The 17,011-nt window shown below is 35.0% G+C and overlaps 1 protein-coding gene across 1 annotated transcript in view; it reads right to left on the bottom strand.

The window, feature by feature from the left end:
• The window catches only part of LOC125656410 (uncharacterized), a 100,824-nt gene that overhangs the window by 40,848 nt on the left and 42,965 nt on the right, over positions 1–17,011 (bottom strand). Inside the window, exons 10-11 of the mRNA XM_048887016.2 lie at positions 16,310–16,603; positions 6,871–7,302 (exon numbers count right to left, since the gene is read on the bottom strand). Of these exons, the coding sequence (XP_048742973.2) occupies positions 6,871–7,302; positions 16,310–16,603 (726 nt within the window). The remainder of the gene's footprint in view (positions 1–6,870; positions 7,303–16,309; positions 16,604–17,011) is intronic.

The raw sequence follows: 17,011 nt of genomic DNA, 5'->3' as shown, positions 1-17,011 counted from the left end.
GTATAGTATTACTAGTATAATAAATAAGATTTTCTTGGTTTTGCATTTTCACGTGTTTCACTTTTTAACATTAGGTTTTTCGGTCTGACAAAATTTGGTTCGGTCCAGTGTGTTCATTGATTACACAGGACTGAATGTCCTGTGTGGTCCAAAATACTTTCGCATAGACTGTTTTCCCTATTATTCGAATGTAAAACTTTGATCCCTATTGTGGCCCCAACTTACCCCCGGAGGCCATGATTTTTACAAACCTGAATTTGCACTGTGTCAGGAAGCTTTCATGTAAATGTAAACTCTCATAGCCCAGTGGTTCTTGAGAAGATTTTTAAAGGTTTTCCCTATATATTTGTATGGAAAACTTTGATCCCCTACTGTAGCCCAATCCTACCCCCGGGGGCCATGATTTAAACAAAGTTGAAGCTGCACAATGTCAGGAAGCTTTCATGTAAATTTCTACTTTCCTGAGGTAGAAATTTCTACTTTAATTGGGGGCCTCCGTGGCCAAGTGCTTATCACAAGGCCTCTCACCTCTGGTCGGCGTTGAATCCCGCTCGCGCCATTAGGTGAGAAAGTTTCCCAATTTACTTGCGGAAGGTTGGTGGTCTCTTCCCAGGTACATTGTATCTGGGTTCTCTCTTCCACCAATAAAAACTGGGCGCCACCAGATAATTGAACAAGAGTACCGCAAACGGTACAATATACGCCTGTCGGACAATGAAATTCAAGCATATTATGCACACTGAATTGATACAACACACAATCTGAATAGAAAAGCCTCAAAGTGGGTCATGATGCACCAATCCATCTGACATGTGAACTGATTATGTATTTCGCTGAGAGTGAGATTGAAACAAAATGTCAGTGCAATATCTATCTTTAAAAAGTCTAGGAAACCATTTGATCTACTTTTAGCCTTAAGTAGGTCATGGTGCACCAATTAACTTGAAATGTTTGAAATGTGAACTGATTATGTGTTTCTTTGAAAAGAAGGTTGTGACTAAATTTCAGAGCAATACCTGTGACAATACCAAAAAAAAAAATCATCTGGAAAACTGTTTGACCTACTTCAACCCCTAATGTACTGTAGGTCATAGTGTGCCAATCCAGCTGAAATGTTAATTGCACTTGTGTTCCTTTGAGAGAAAGCCTTTGACTAAATATCAGGGCAATATCTGTATCCGCATAAAAAAAAAAAAGCCCAGAAAACTGTCTGACCTATTTTTAGTCCAAAAGTAGGTCAAGGATGGACCAATCCAGCTGAAATACAAACTGAACTTGTATTCCTCCGAGAGGAAGCCTATCACTAAATATCAGGGCAATATCTGTATCAGTAATGAAAACACAAACGACCCCCGATAATGGCCAATTCCGAAGATGGCCAAGGTCACAAGGACAAATATCTTGGTACCAGTAGAAAGATCTTGTCACAAGAAATGCTCATGTACAATATGAAAGCTCTAATATAGGTATGACCAATGTAAAAAAAAATTAAAAAGTAGGTCAAATGTCAAAGTCAAAAGGTTTAGTACCAATGGAAAGGTCTTGTCACAAGGAATACTCATGTGAAATATCAAAGCTCTACCACTTACTGTTCAAAAGTTACAAGCAAAGTTAAAATTTTCAAAAAGTAGATCAAACTCCAAGGTCAAGGTGTCAAAAATGTTGGTACCCACGGAAAGGTCTTGTCACAAGGAATACTCATGTGAAATATCAAAGCTCTATCACTTACTGTTCAAAAGTTATTAGCAAGGTTAAAGTTTTCAAAAAGTAGGTCAAACGTCAAGGTCAAGGTGTCAAAAATGTTGGTACCCACGGAAAGGTCTTGTCACAAGGAATACTCATGTGAAATATCAAAGCTCTTGATTGTTGAGTGTGGCGGAAAACAGCAAAACAATCAATCAATTTACTTTCCTGGCCCAGCTAGTGGATCTTGAGAAGATATTTCCTTATATATTTGCATGTAAAACTTTGATCCCCTATTGTGGCCCCATCCTACCCTTGGGGTCATGATTTTTACAAACTTGAATCTATATTATATCAGGAAGCTTTCATGCAAATATAAACTTCTTTGGCCCAATGGTTCTTGAGAAGATTTTTTTCTATTAATATACAGTCAACTCTCGATAAACTGCCACCTTTTGAATTTGGTGATGAATTGATATTCCGCCATCTTGAGGAGAAAGAGTTACTTTTTTGTTTATTAAATTATCTTTCCTTTATGTACAAACTTAATGAAAAAATATCTAGGAATTATTTTTCAAATTTTCTAACATGATTAAGATGCTTTTGTCAATAATAACGCTTCATTTCAAAACAATACACATTCAAGACACATATACACAGTTTGTTTCAAGTTATTTAAAACCATGTCCAGTGTTGATATTTAGTGCAACGCATGGCTGTTTCCTGGTAGGTGAGCCGTCTTTAACTGGACGAAGATCAACAAGTATTTCACAATTAGCAGCTAGAATATCACCCATTGTCCTCCTTTTTATGGACTTTTCCCATAAAACAATTGAATAATTGGAGATTTCCTGTTGTGTACATTTCAAATGCTTTCCGTGGTATGACTAATAATTTGCTTGTTTTCTTAGTAATTCAACAGAAACCTCTTTTGTGGCGAAGTCATAGCTAAACTGAAATATTTTCGATGTATCTTGTTTTATTATTAACAGCTCATATCGTGTCCATGTCCCTTTTAAGGCCCATGGGATCTTATTGTAGAAAAGATGCCTGCCTGTAGCATACATGCCAACTTTTGAAAATCCCCATGGGGGATTTTGCGCGCGGCGACCTTTTTTCAACACTCAAAATTCACAACATTTTACCATGAAAATAAATATTTGTCTTTTCATAACACAACATCAAGTGTGTTTGACCATTGACTTGAACAAAACTAAAAAAAAAAAAAACACTTTGAAAGATATACATAAGTATTTTATTAAATCATCTATTCAGCAAAAAATCCTCTCCAACAAGTCACATACAAATATCAAATAATACTTAAAGTTGCATCCTTTTACACCATATACACATTGGCTGGTCTATATATCAAAATTTAAATTGAAGCACATGCATTTAAGGTACGACTACAAAGGCGATCTTGGTTGTCTGTAAACATGGGCTTGCAGAGTCTGGTGGAACAATCTGCATTGCAACCAGAAAAGGAGTAGTCTGGCCTGCTATGAAGTTTGCGAACAAAAACTTCGCACCCATGCCATCTGAAATAATTACCAGGAAAAAAGCACATCAAAATATACGTTTTTACTTGTAAATTAAGGCTACTTGCTAATATAAAATTCAGTACAGACTTGTGCGAATTACCCATCACATAGTCTATTGAATACTACACTATATAGACTATGCAAATACATCGCTATAGACAGATAGATTCGGATAGCCTACATTATTATAGTTGGAAAAACATATATTTTACGTACCTTATTGCAAATTTGGGATGCTGTCAGCGAGAGGCAAAAAATCGGGAATGTCCGATTGTTTGGTGGTGCATGGTGACAATATTATCGTTGTCATTCACGTTTGTATAAAGGATATGTCAATTTGAAATCCGTCTTCCTGATTAATTACTATCAAAACATGCTTCGCACTGTCCAATAAGCACCCCGACACAGGTAGATCAGGTAAATTACATCACCCCGATACCATGCGACACAGGTAAACAGCAATGGCTGACTATTTTCCCGATTTCTGATTGGCCAGTTCAGAAATGACGCGGGATTTCAAATTCCGGTTGGAAATGGGGGTTTGTTGTCGTAAAATGGGAGATATTTTTAGAAAATCGGGACTTCGGGGTATTTTTGCAATCCCGATCGGGATATCGGGATTTGCCTTTTCAACTGCTTCAATTCGGGAGAATCCCGCACAAATCGGGAAAGTTGGCATGTATGCTGTAGGTGTAAGTTAGAATTAACTATTTGTATGTAAAATTTTTATCCCCTAATGTGGCCCCATCCTACTCCCGTGGGCCATGATTTTAACAAACTTAAATCTGCACTATGTCAGGAAGATTTCATGTAAATGTAAACTTTCTTGACCCAATGGTTCTTAAGAAGATTTTTAAAGATTTTCCCTATATATTTGCTTGTAAAACTTGTGACCCCATCCTACCTCCAGGGATCATGATTTTAACAAACTTGAATCCGCACTATGTCAGGAAGCTTTCATGCAAATATAAACTTCTTTAGCAAAATCCTTCTTGAGAAGATTTTAAAAGATTTTTTTCAGTATATTAATATGTAAAACTTTGGTCCCCTATTGTGGCCCATTCTACCCCTGGGGGCCATGATTTTAACAAACTTGAATCTACACATGTTAGGAAGCTTTCATGTAAATCTCTGCTTTTCTGGCACAGTGGTTCTTGAGAAGATTTTTTTTAAAGCTTTTCCCTATGTATTTGTATGTAAAAATTTTGATCCTCTATTGTGGCCCCACCCTACTCTCTGGGGTCATGATTTTAAGAAACTTGAATCTGCACTATGTCAGGAAGCTTAAATGTAAATTTCAGCGCTTCGGGCACAGTGGTTCTTGAGAAGATTTTTAAATGATCCCACCCTATTTTTGCAATTATCTCCCCTTTGAAGGGGACATGGCTCTTCATTTGAACAAACTTGAAAGACCTTCACTGAAGAATGCTTTTTGCCAAGTTTGGTTGAAATTGGCCCAGTGGTTCTGGAGAAGAAGTCAAAAATGTAAAAAGTTTACAGACAAATGGACAGACAACAGGCGATCAGAAAAGCTCACTTGAGCTTTCAGCTCTGGTGAGCTAAAAAACTCTTCTGTTGGCCGGAGGATAATGATTTGTACAAATTTAAATCTGCACTACATAAGCATGTTTTCATATCAATTTGACTTTTTGTACTCTTATTCTTGAAAAAGATCAGATATTAAAGGATTTTCCCAACATATTTCTATTATGTACAAAATTGCTATGCATAGCCATGTCCCCCACTGCAGCAAAAAAAGTTGAAGTACAAAAGGCCCATAACTCCTGTAAAATTTGTCGAATCACAGGCAACAAAATTAAGGGAAATACTCGCTAAATGCGAGTTAAAAATTTAAATTGCTAGTCAAAAATCACAAGTGGTCGCAATTTTTAGCGAGTGATAAAAAATCTATCTTTTTCCGGAATTTCCTTAGTTTATTGGCTGTACTTTGCAGTTTACAATACTTTCATCTTGTGCACAGAAACGTTTTACAGAATGATTATAAACGTATTGAAAAAGTAAACATGGATCGAATAAATAACTAAGGCTTCAGTCAGTGATGTCAAAGTAATTCAAGCGTACTTTGGGCGTCTCAAAGACGTCTAATTTAAATAACATTAAAACATGATGATCTCATCCTTGTTTACACGAATGTGTTAGTATCATTGCTTCAGGCGGTGCCCTGCTGTCTGGTATGTATAGTCAAACACTAAGTTATTTGTAGCGCATTTTTCGACTATTTTTAAAAAAAATAATGATATCCCCAAATGTTTTGAATATATATTTTGAATTGACGCCAACAGTCTTCAAGATTCCAAAGATGTTGTAAATAGGTGGTAGATCTCTGGACAGTGAGTACGCCGCTCAAATGTACCCTATGACCCTTACCGTGCATCAATGATGTTTTGTAAATGAAAGAACTTTCGTCTTTAAATCTTGTTTCAATTATTGCACTTTATTTTCATATATTTTGATATAGAGACATACTTGTTTTCTTAAATTCCTGTAAAAAAGCAACCAATTGAAAAATGCTAGTAAAAGCTCAATTTTGCTAGTTGGAAAATAATCCACTAGCTAAAATTTGCTAGTAGTTAAAAAAGTTAATTTCGATCCCTGGAATCAAAATGAAGGCACAAAATTATAAACTACATATGGTGACTAACAATCCTACAAAATTTGAACAAAATCTGTGCAGCGGTCTCTGAGGAGTTGCATCCTAAAGTGTAACGTGTACAAATTCCACTAAGTCCCATAACTCTTGTAAAATTTGTCACATTAAAATGGCAGCACAATATCATCAACTACATATGGTGAATAACAGTCTAAAAAATTATGTATTATAGTATTCGGTAAATCTCACAATGTCGTCTCAAATCAATGGTTAGTGGGCGACGAAATCATTCCTGTAAAGAGTAAATACAATCACCTTGGGATCATTCAAAACTCTCATTTCAAATCTCTAACCAGGACAAAGGAGGCATGTGAAAAAGGCAGACGATCTTATTACTCCATAAAACACTTATCTTCAGAAAATTCCAATCCAGTTACTCTTGTGAATCTTTATAAAAAAGTAGTCATGTGGCTGTGGATAAAGTGGCGAAGCATATCTCTGTTTATGACAAATTTGCACAAAGGTTCCAGGTTACAGCAGAATACGTCTATGGTTGTCATGCATATACCCATTGGCCTTGGTCCATAGCATGATAAAGTCTAATGCAACGCACCACGTGTTTCGAAAAAGCACTCTCACATTTATTTTGTATCTGGTAGATACTGATATAAACTCACAACATAATCATCATCACAACCAACCTAACTTAAATTAAAAAAAAAAAACAACAATAAAAGAGTTGGGTAAACACAGACTCCTGGATATACCAGAAGTGGGAACAGGTGCCTAGAAAAAGTAAGCATTCCCTGTCAACCGGTTACACCCACTATGAGCCTATATAGCTATGTCTTGATCAGGTAAACAGAGTAATCTGTAGTCAAAATAAGTGTGCCAAGAACACCTACCAATCGGTATGAAACATGTCAGACTTTTTTTTTTAGGTTGATATTGGCAAACTAGATCATTATAACGACCATACACATTTATATTTCAGGGTCTGAACTATGAATGCAATCATAAAATGAAACTACTTACCAATTTTTCTTCCTCTATATTTTCAAACGTCTGTCTGGACGACTCACAGAAGTACTTGTGCATGGTGTCAGATTTCTTTATGAAGATGTAGCAGGTAAAACAGAATTCATAGTGATTGACATTGGCTATCTTCTGCAATCTTCTCAGAGGAACCAGATCCCCACTCCCAGCCTGCATTACACGGTCATTGTGGTCCTTATTACCTCTCTGAATTAGATCATTCCACAACTTTTTCCCCGCTTCAAACTCCCTAGGCATCCTTATGGCCTCCTCCACAGCCTTTTCATAAAAATGTTCCGCTTCTAAGTGTTTAATGATGTTGATACTTGATTGCTGACAGTAAAGGCAAAATGACTGTTGTGTTGACAGCAAAATGGAAATGTCTGCATTGTGCTTCAATACACAAGAAATATCTCTATTCTGTTTCTTTATCTGAAGTGAAAAATCATATAAGCCATATAGTTATTTCTCTTACTTACACCTACAGGCAGGCATCTTTTCTACAATAAGATCCCATGGGCCTTATCTCTAACTTACACCTACAGGCAGGCATCTTTTCTACAATAAGATCCCATGGGCCTTATCTCTAACTTACACCTACAGGCAGGCATCTTTTCTACAATAAGATCCCATGGGCCTTAAAAGGGACATGGACACGATATGAGCTGAAAAATCTCAAATTATATTTTCGATTTTTAATGTTTAGAATGCTTAACTATGGTATTACTAATGATCAGGAAAAATTTGAATGTCAGTAGTCAAGGTGCATGGGAATACAGAGGTCACAAGACCCTGTTATGAAAACAAGGCTCATGCCATGTTTTTGTTTACATAGGTTAAATAAACCAGTTAAAGTTTCATTTAAAGCAGATTTTTTCAATTCATAAGTGAATTCTTAACACGATTATACATGTATACTTTCCAGTGTTTGGCACATCTTATTTTGTTTTAAACACGCTATTTTCTATCAAACAGTCTAATGTAAACAAAAACATGGCACGAGCCTTGTTGCATAACAAAGAATTGCGAGTGCTGTATCTCACTTACAACTCAACAACTGATATTCAAATTTTGGTTGACCATTAGAAATACTTTAGCATTGTACACAATAAAAATAGAAAAATGAAATTTGAAAATTTTCAGTTCAAATCGTGTCCATGCCCCCTTTAATGGTCACAAACATTGTACAAGCACCCATCATAAATCCTTAAATTTCTTGAGAGGTCTAATTAAAAGTCTAATTTTACCCATGCACATGTATTTAAATAAAACAAATTAAATACAACTCGAGTCATAGAACAAGTAATATTAAACATGTTACACTCCTTCTCCCAGGTTGTGACCTCTCTCTCTCTCTCTCTCTCTCTCTCTCTCTCTCTCTCGTGTTTATACAGGACATATATAATAGTTGTTGTGATTTAATCAAAACTTGGGCATTAAAAAATAAATAACTTTTACATGCAAAACTTCCATTTGTCAGCTTAGATCATAAATGAATATATAAAAAGATGTTGTCTATGGTTAAATACTTAATTAAAGCACACATCAAATGTTTTCAAAGTATACAAAATGAAAGAAAGCAGAGGTGAGCAAGCTCACATACCCCACACTCCAACATTGCTTGACAATGCCTCACATAATGAATGGTAATGCTATGCAATACTACAAGAACAGGACAGACGGCTCAAAATTTTAAGTTCAATAGTGGCATAATTCCCACAAAAATTATTGAATCAGAATTTTCTGGGAATATGCACATCTACACAGTGTGTCCTTATTAACTACAAAGTTTCTTGAAATTCTGTTGAGCGGTCTCAGAGGAGTTGCGCTGACAAGAACAGAACAGATGGGCTCGAAATTCTTAAGTTCAAAAGGGGCATAACTCCCACAAAAATTATTGAATCAGAATTTTCTAGGAATATTCACATCTACACAGTGTGTCCTTATTAACTACAAAGTTTCTTGAAATTCTGTTGAGCGGTCTCAGAGGAGTTGCGCTGACAAGAACAGAACAGATGGGCTCGAAATTCTTAAGTTCAAAAGGGGCATAACTCCCACAAAATTATTGAATCAGAATTTTCTAGAAATATTCACATCTACAAAGTGTCCTTATTAACTACAAAGTTTCTTGAAATTCTGTTCAGCGGTCTCAGAGGAGTTGCGTTGACAAGAACAGAACAGATGGGCTCGAAATTCTTAAGTTCAAAAGGGGCATAACTCCCACAAAATTATTGAATCAGAATTTCTTGGGAATATGCACATCTACACAGTGTGTCCTTATTAACTACAAAGTTTCACGAAATTCTGTTGAGCGGTTGTGCTGACAAAAAAAGGGACTGACGGACTGGTCAAAAACATTATACCCTTCACAACTTCATTGTGTGGGGTATAATTATATGCATTTTGTCATGCTTATAGTAATTAATTCTAATAGTTAGTTCACCGAAATAATGCGATAATAAACACAATACAAATTTAAATCTAAGCCCCAATTTCAAAAAGTTAATTAGTTAGGTAGTCATGTGGTACAGTGAGTCACATGCGCCCTTCTTTGATCCACTGATAGTGAAAGAAGTATGAGATATTATTAAAAACTCTGCTTTTAGGGGCCTAATTTATTCACCATGGACAACATTTAAATCAATGCAATGACAAAATTTCCCAAGTCTTAATTATATGTTTTAGCCACCAGTGCACCAGCAATGTAAATACCCAAATACAGTGAGAAAATTGGCAATATTGCGAGTAAATAATGTTGATATGGGTCGCTGTCTACACACTATTTGGTAATACAATTCCTTTATACATTTGTAATACGGGACTTGCAAAATACGGTTCTACTCTGACTTTTATCACGTGTTGAATGTAATTGTAGGGCATGTCACTTCTGGATTACAATAACAACTAAGTAAACAAGCATGAGATACTTCAATTGCCATAAAATTCCTGTCTTTAAATGCTATTTTTTAAAGAAAGGTATCACTACAACCATTTATAAAAAAAATGCATTTGATTAAATTATGTGAGTTGGCGAGGAAAACAAATGTAGGGAATATCTTGAGGATATCGGTAAAACATTAAGCCTTCCATCCAATGATATGCGTCTAAATGTGCCTTTTTCCTTCCATCTAATTAACACCCAGGTACTAAGCACCAATAGTGACTTGAATCGTCATCGTGGGACGAGAATAGATCTTTAAAGACCATCTGCTAGCGAAACACCAGTTGTATGGCTGTCAACTTTGCCCTTTGCTTACTATCACGTGACCATGGTGTACAAACGTCAAGTCTAATTGGTCGTTCCGGCACATCCCGTAAGTTCCGTACTGGCGTTGTTTTTTTTAAAATAAAAAGTGCAATTATTATCTATTTTTGGATTAGATAAATTATGATACGATAAATTGTTGACAACTACAGTTGTAGGCCTATCTACAGTCATGGGTGTATTTCGGAAAGAAAGAAAAACAAAAATCAAGAAAAATAATCAAATTTAAAGTGGAAATAACTATTTTATTTTAATAAAGCAATCTTATTATTGTGAGGATTTCACCCCGTATCGATCTTTTTTTTTATTTTTGTATTTATTGTTGTACATACGTTATCAATAGTTCTCATATGATTAAGGAATTGACTTGCTGCTATATATTATTGAATATCTTACTTGTATATTGCTCTACGGATGAATTTTCACACGTGTTTAAACATTACAGCTACTTTCACTTTGATATGTCAATTTCCTGTCGATTTGGTGTTTACCTTTGACTGTATGAAGCATACTGAGGAGTTCCGTATGTCAGAATTATCGATCTGTTTAAATGCAGGAAATATGAAAGGTTTACCATTGTACATACGATGTGTATTGATGATTATTTTTTTTATTGTAAATGTTTTAATGTTCGATCCTAACACTTTATTGTTTCATTATGTAAGGACGAGATTCGATGTTATTTGAGTATAGAATTCTGTTTGAGAGTTTCTGTGTCAAGCGCGTGTCGTATACAGATTTCGGTGTTTTTCTGTATTTTTCTATGATTTGCTCGTGCGGAATATAGAATTCTGTATTTTTGAGTATAAAAGGCTCTACTTGCGCAGACTCGCTCTCTTTTGGTTCTCTCTCTATTTGGAAGCGACGCAAGTCGTCTGTTTGTTTTATTATTATTATTTGAGTAAGAATAGGATTTGTTTCTGAAAGAAGTTATATTTTAATTTAATTATTTTTGAGTTTGCTCTATTTTTCTATCGTTTTGGGTAACTTTAGAAATCATTTGGATTATTATTTGTGTTTTAGAGTAAGTTAGTTATTAATTTGATTCTCATAAGTGTAATAGATTTATCTTAGAGAATGTTTTGGGGAAATTCTTCTTTGGGAATTAATAATTGATTTATTGCTTATCTAGAGTATGGTAATGCAATCTGTGACAGATTTAACAATTTAACTTGTGATTTAGATTCAATTTAGTATTGAATGCAGCATAGGGTTGTTTTCTTATTTGAAATTGAAGTTTGATATTTATTTAAGGCTTATAGTAGGGTATTTCTCAAGAGTGATTGTCCTCTGAGAAATCTACAGATTAAAGATTCTAGTTATAGCACATTTTTACTTAGGAGTAAGCTATTGTTTGCTTTATGAGTAACTCACGAGAGTGAATACCGTTGATATAAGTATTTCGTTCATTATTCATATCTGATTTTGTCCCGAGTTATTCCCCTTGAATGTGTTTTCGGAGGATGAATAATAAAATAGTTTTAAGTAGGATTTTCGTGCGCATGTCGATCTCGTCATCTCATTTATTGACTCGTTTGTCATCCACTTTTCTTTTAACTGGCTATTGTGAATATTGCACTGATTGTTTAGCTTCAACGCGAAAGAGTGAAGTCCTCTGGTGCGTTAACTTCATGTTGCTTATGTTGATTATCTTAGAAATGAATAACAATTGACTTTTGAATTTGAGTATTATTTCTGACTTATTAAGACACTGTTTAGGTGTGTCACTTAGTCACAACCCAGGTTTAAGTATGGGTTGAGGTTGAGTAGGGCAGACAGGTGTTTAGTATTTATTTTCCCTTGCTGGTGGGGGACATCCAGCTGGTGGCAGCGCTACTGTGGGGAGAGGACTTTCCCACCACATTATTATTTTTGAATTGTGATCTGCATATCAATAGGAAGTGGGAGCACATTTATCAAAAGGATCTTGTGGCTTTTGAATTGGGAAAAAGTGTCAACATTTTGATCAAATTGGGAAAACCTAGTCATTATTGTAAGTATGCTAAATATATCATATCAAACAAGAAATCAAACACAATTGGTGTCATTCTTCTTTCATTTTACATATTTAATTTTCTTTTCTTTAAGCTCTTAATTTTTTTGACTATTCTTTCTATATCATCTAGAATTGTCATGTCAAGTCGTACATAAACTATTCACATTGAGCTTATTTTCTAACAAATACATTTTTCTTCAGTTTTTATTATTGGGAAAAGTGCAAGTTAAATTGGGGGAAAATTGGCAATTTTGGGGAGGGGAAAGGGCCGATATTTGGACCTAAAATGATCGAGTCTTAAAAAATCACTGTCTTATAATCTATCCTTATAAATTAACAATTTTTGCCAATAAACTCTGAAACGCTTGCTCCAGAGTTACTGTTTGTACCTTTGATATTGCTCCATACAGGGCTTGAAACTCACTTCTTATGTCACCAGTCCAGCCAGACTAATAAGGTGTAATTTCAACCAGTCCGTAGAAAAATTTACTAGTCCACCAGAGTTTTTCAGAAATAAACATATTTCGTTCATGTTATCAAAATAAAATAAACGGAATTTAACTTGATTTGCCTCAGACAATACTGTAACACTTATATGAGATTTATATTTACTAATCTGGTTCATCTGATATCTAGAGAGGAATGCCAAATGTGTGTTTAAGATTTCATAGGAATGTTTTCCAAAATGACATTTTAGAAAATTGACCAGTCCCATCGGACTGACTAAAACAAATGTCAGTCAGTCCGCCACACTTTTAACCAGTCACAGACTGACGGGCATATGTTAATTTCGAGCCCTGCCATATGTGAGGTGAAGTCCGTAAGCTATAAGAGAATCTTACTTGATTAGTTAATGTCGTACATTTAATGAAAACCATACTTTTGTTTTCAATAAACTACCCTGAAATAGCGAAAATGAGAGTACAGTGGCAGACATGCTTTGGCGGATCTAAGCCAGTTTTCTTTTTAATGAAACTTAAGATAATACAATATGAAATAAATCTGTTGTTTATCAATGTCTGATTTTGATCTTACAGAAGAAATACCAGCAAGTTTCGATAGTTTTTGAATAGATAAAATATACCTATTCATTTCTTCAATCCGTGATTTTAGTCTTGAATCAGCCTTTTGGAAATTTCTAGAACGAAGTGCCAAGAACGATCAGGCATTACATCACTATAGACGCTTAGGTCTTTAAGCATGCAATCACACATTCTTGGAACTTTCCGGCAAGCTGAGAAATTGTGATTGGTTTACAACATAAAGTTGATGTAGGTTTTCAGTGTTACTTATACTTATAATACTTTTGATAATTAAGGCCCGTATTCATCATTTTATGAAGAACTTCAACAAAGGACATCCCCCCCCCCCCCAACGATCTGACAAATCGATAAATTTTTAAATATGATATTCATGCATCTGATATTTTCGATGTTCTCAATTTTTTTCCATGATTATATAAGGCACTGTTACAACTTTTTGTAATAATTTATTAACAGTTACTGATACGTATAAACACAAAAAAGTTTTATTTTGATTGAACATGTTTTGTGATGACACAGATCTTGAAAGTAAGTAATAACTGTCTAATGTGTCAGATACTGAATGGTCCAGGATTAATCGGGGAAATTTTTGCCCTATAACTTTAAAGTTTCAACCTTTTACCGAATTCAGATTGTACTCTACCTGACAATGTCCAAGAAATCAGGCCACTGTTTACAATATATCGTAGCAGTTTTTCTGATTGTCATTCACTAGAAGAAACGACGTGTATTCATATTTGCCCTTGAATTGTCGCCAGGGGCAGATCCAGGAATTGCAGTTGGTGGTGGGGGTGGGGGTGGGGGGTATGAGTATATATGACGATAAGGAATAAATGTCTAATTCGTTGTATCACTGGGTTATTACATACAATGGAATAATTCAATGTCTAATTCGTTGTATCACTGGGTTACTACATACAATGGTATAATTCAATGTCTAATTCGTTGTATCACTGGGTTATTACATACAATGGAAGCCTGGGAAGTTGCTGTATAATTATCTTTCATTGTTTTTATATCTCTCATTAAGGAAGCTTTCACATAAATTTTGTCTTTTCTAACTAAGGGCTATTCCAGCAAAAAACGTATGGGGGGGAGGGACGGCAGCCGATATATTTTTGGATGGGTGGGGGTGATTTGGGAAAATATATTTGTATGGTGTCTTCCAGGTTAAATAAAAAACATGGGTGCCTGTGAATTATGATAAAAATGAAAACGTATCACGTTACGTTTCTTTTATTACAAAAGAAGAAGAAAAGCGGAGCCAGTCTACATTAACTTAAGTACGGAAAGAAGATTGATAAATGGGCAGATAAGTCAATGTTACCGTAAAACTTTCCCCTCCAAGGTGTTACCCAACCTATTGTACCTGTCCTAAACGACCACCTGTCTAACGCAACCAACGATCATGAGTTTTACAACCTTTTCGTGTAATTTCACCTTTATGAAACGACTGTACATTTTTTCGATTACAACGCGATTCCTACTTTCGATTTCAGTCGAGCATGACTATTCTGGGAATTATCGCCCCTAACAAAAACCCGAGTTGTTGTTTATTTAACAAAATCAAGGATCAGGGAATCACGACCGTTGTTTCCGAAGGTGTGAATTTGGACAGACTTTGAGATGTGCGGGTAATTTGGATAAGAAATCTCCCACCTGGTATACCATTACGTTTAACAGAGTGGAAAATTTGCCTGATTGCGATATAAATCGGGTAAATATTATGCTGGGACTGAAATTTTTAATGGAATATTCGCAAGTTTCTTGTAGGGGGGAAAGTCAAAGGAAAAAAGTCACAATCTATATGCATACACTTTGTAATTTAGGGAAATATCTATGTCTTGCACTTAAGTTGCGAAAAAACCTAACTCGTTGAAAAGTTCTTCTCCGTTGCTTGCTTGAATTTGTACACCACTATACAATGCCATTTTATGTATACATATTGTAACTGATGTAGTAAGACACATGTCTTTTAAAAGCAATAAAGAGAGTAACAATGTATGTGAATTTAAAGTGGTATAATATATTCATATTTTATTTAGTTTCATATCATTAAAAAAAAAACTTCTTGTTATTTCAACAATTACCAAGCACCCAGATCATGACATGCACATCTAGTCCAGAAATGATATGACAATATCCCACATCTTAAGTTTGTTTATAATAAGCAAACAGAGCTTAGGTTTTTACAACTCACATGTTTCCAGAGTATACAAAATTAATTGCATTTTTTCTTTCATTTTATTGCTGAGATCATCCTTTTTTCTCCCTACCAAAATTGCATTGGAATCCAAAATATGTAATTTTTTCTGCAATGATTGCTACCTTCATCTCCCGATGAAACAGCAAAGAAAGACATTTATTGTTTAATAGTATATTTTTTGCATTTTAAAAAATATAAACTAGAATTAAGTTCTAAAATATCATATGGTTGATCCATTTGTTACGTTAAATGAAAATATTGAATTGTACGAGTGGTGGTAACAGGGGAGAATCTAGTAATTGTATGGGTGGTGGTAGCAGAGGAAAATTTAATTGTATGGGTGGCTGTCTTAAAAATAAAGTGCCTTCCCTCCCCCCCATATTTTTTTTTGCTGGAATAGCCCTAATCAAGGCCTTGTTGTTTTTGAAAGGAATTTAAAATACTTTTTCCTATATATCCCCATGCATTTAAAACTTTGAGACCCTATTTTGGCACTACCCTAACCCAGGGGCCATGATCTGAATCTTCACTCATTAAGGAAGCTTTCACATAAATTTTGTCTTTTCTGGTCCAATGGTTCTTGAGAAGTCGATTTTTAAATGATGCTACCATATCTTCTTTATTTCTTAATTATCTCCCATTTGAAAAGGATGTGGACCTTCATTTGAACAATTTTGAATCCCCTTTCCCAAGGACGCTTTAAGGCAAGTTTGATTGAAATTGGCCCTGTGATTCTGAAGAAGTTGAAAATATGAAAGTTTACAGACAAATGGACGGACGGACACCAGGTGATCAGAAAAGCTCAGGTGAGATACAAATTGATGGTTTTCCTGCCAGTATTTAGTATTGTAATTTACATGGAAAAGTGTTTGTCAAGTGTGGAAAGATGAAATACATTGTGGCATATTATTTGTGGATAATATACATACTGTTACAATGGCATTTTCAGTCTCATTCATGTTGTTTTCTGTTGAAACTTTCTTAAGGTCCTCCTTATTTTCTGTGGATCCATTCTCTTCCCCTCCCGCTGTAGTAGATTCAGAGCTGCTCCCTTTTCCATTGTAAACTCCTCCACTGTTCTCATCTTCCAAATGATTTATCGACACCTGATTTGTACTGTGAAGGTCATTCTGTGTGTAGCCATCATTTGCACTATTATTACTGGTGTTATCTGGAACAGATTCACGTCCTTGTTTGTTTTCCGATTCATCCTCATCAGTTTTCTGTGGATTCAAAGTATAGTACAGGTTACTGAAGTAGATAAAGTTGACTCGAGAAAATGAACCATAAACTATGAGAGATCAATTGTTTCAAATGTTCACAAGTCTGGAAATCTATATGTCCAGCCTAAATTAAAGTTTATTTGCCCATAGCCAACCGACTCCTAAAAAATAACCCGACTAAAAAAATATTGCTCTTTTTCATTCATACAGCCAGGGATCTGAAGGTCAATACACTACATCAATTAAGTTTTAAACAGGTGCGGGATGAGAAGCAAAGAAAGACAGATATACATACACAGTAACATTAGTTTTGTTTTAACATATTTAATACATATTGTTTCAAAGATGCATTGAAGTATGAATACAAAAACACTTTTAATATTTAATGCTTCACATCTAAATTTAAAG

The sequence above is a fragment of the Ostrea edulis genome, chromosome 7 (genome assembly GCF_947568905.1).
Source record: "Ostrea edulis chromosome 7, xbOstEdul1.1, whole genome shotgun sequence".
NCBI classification, from domain to species: domain Eukaryota; kingdom Metazoa; phylum Mollusca; class Bivalvia; order Ostreida; family Ostreidae; genus Ostrea; species Ostrea edulis.
The sequence above is the reverse complement of the archived record's forward strand: the minus strand, read 5'-3'. Positions and strand labels throughout refer to the sequence as shown.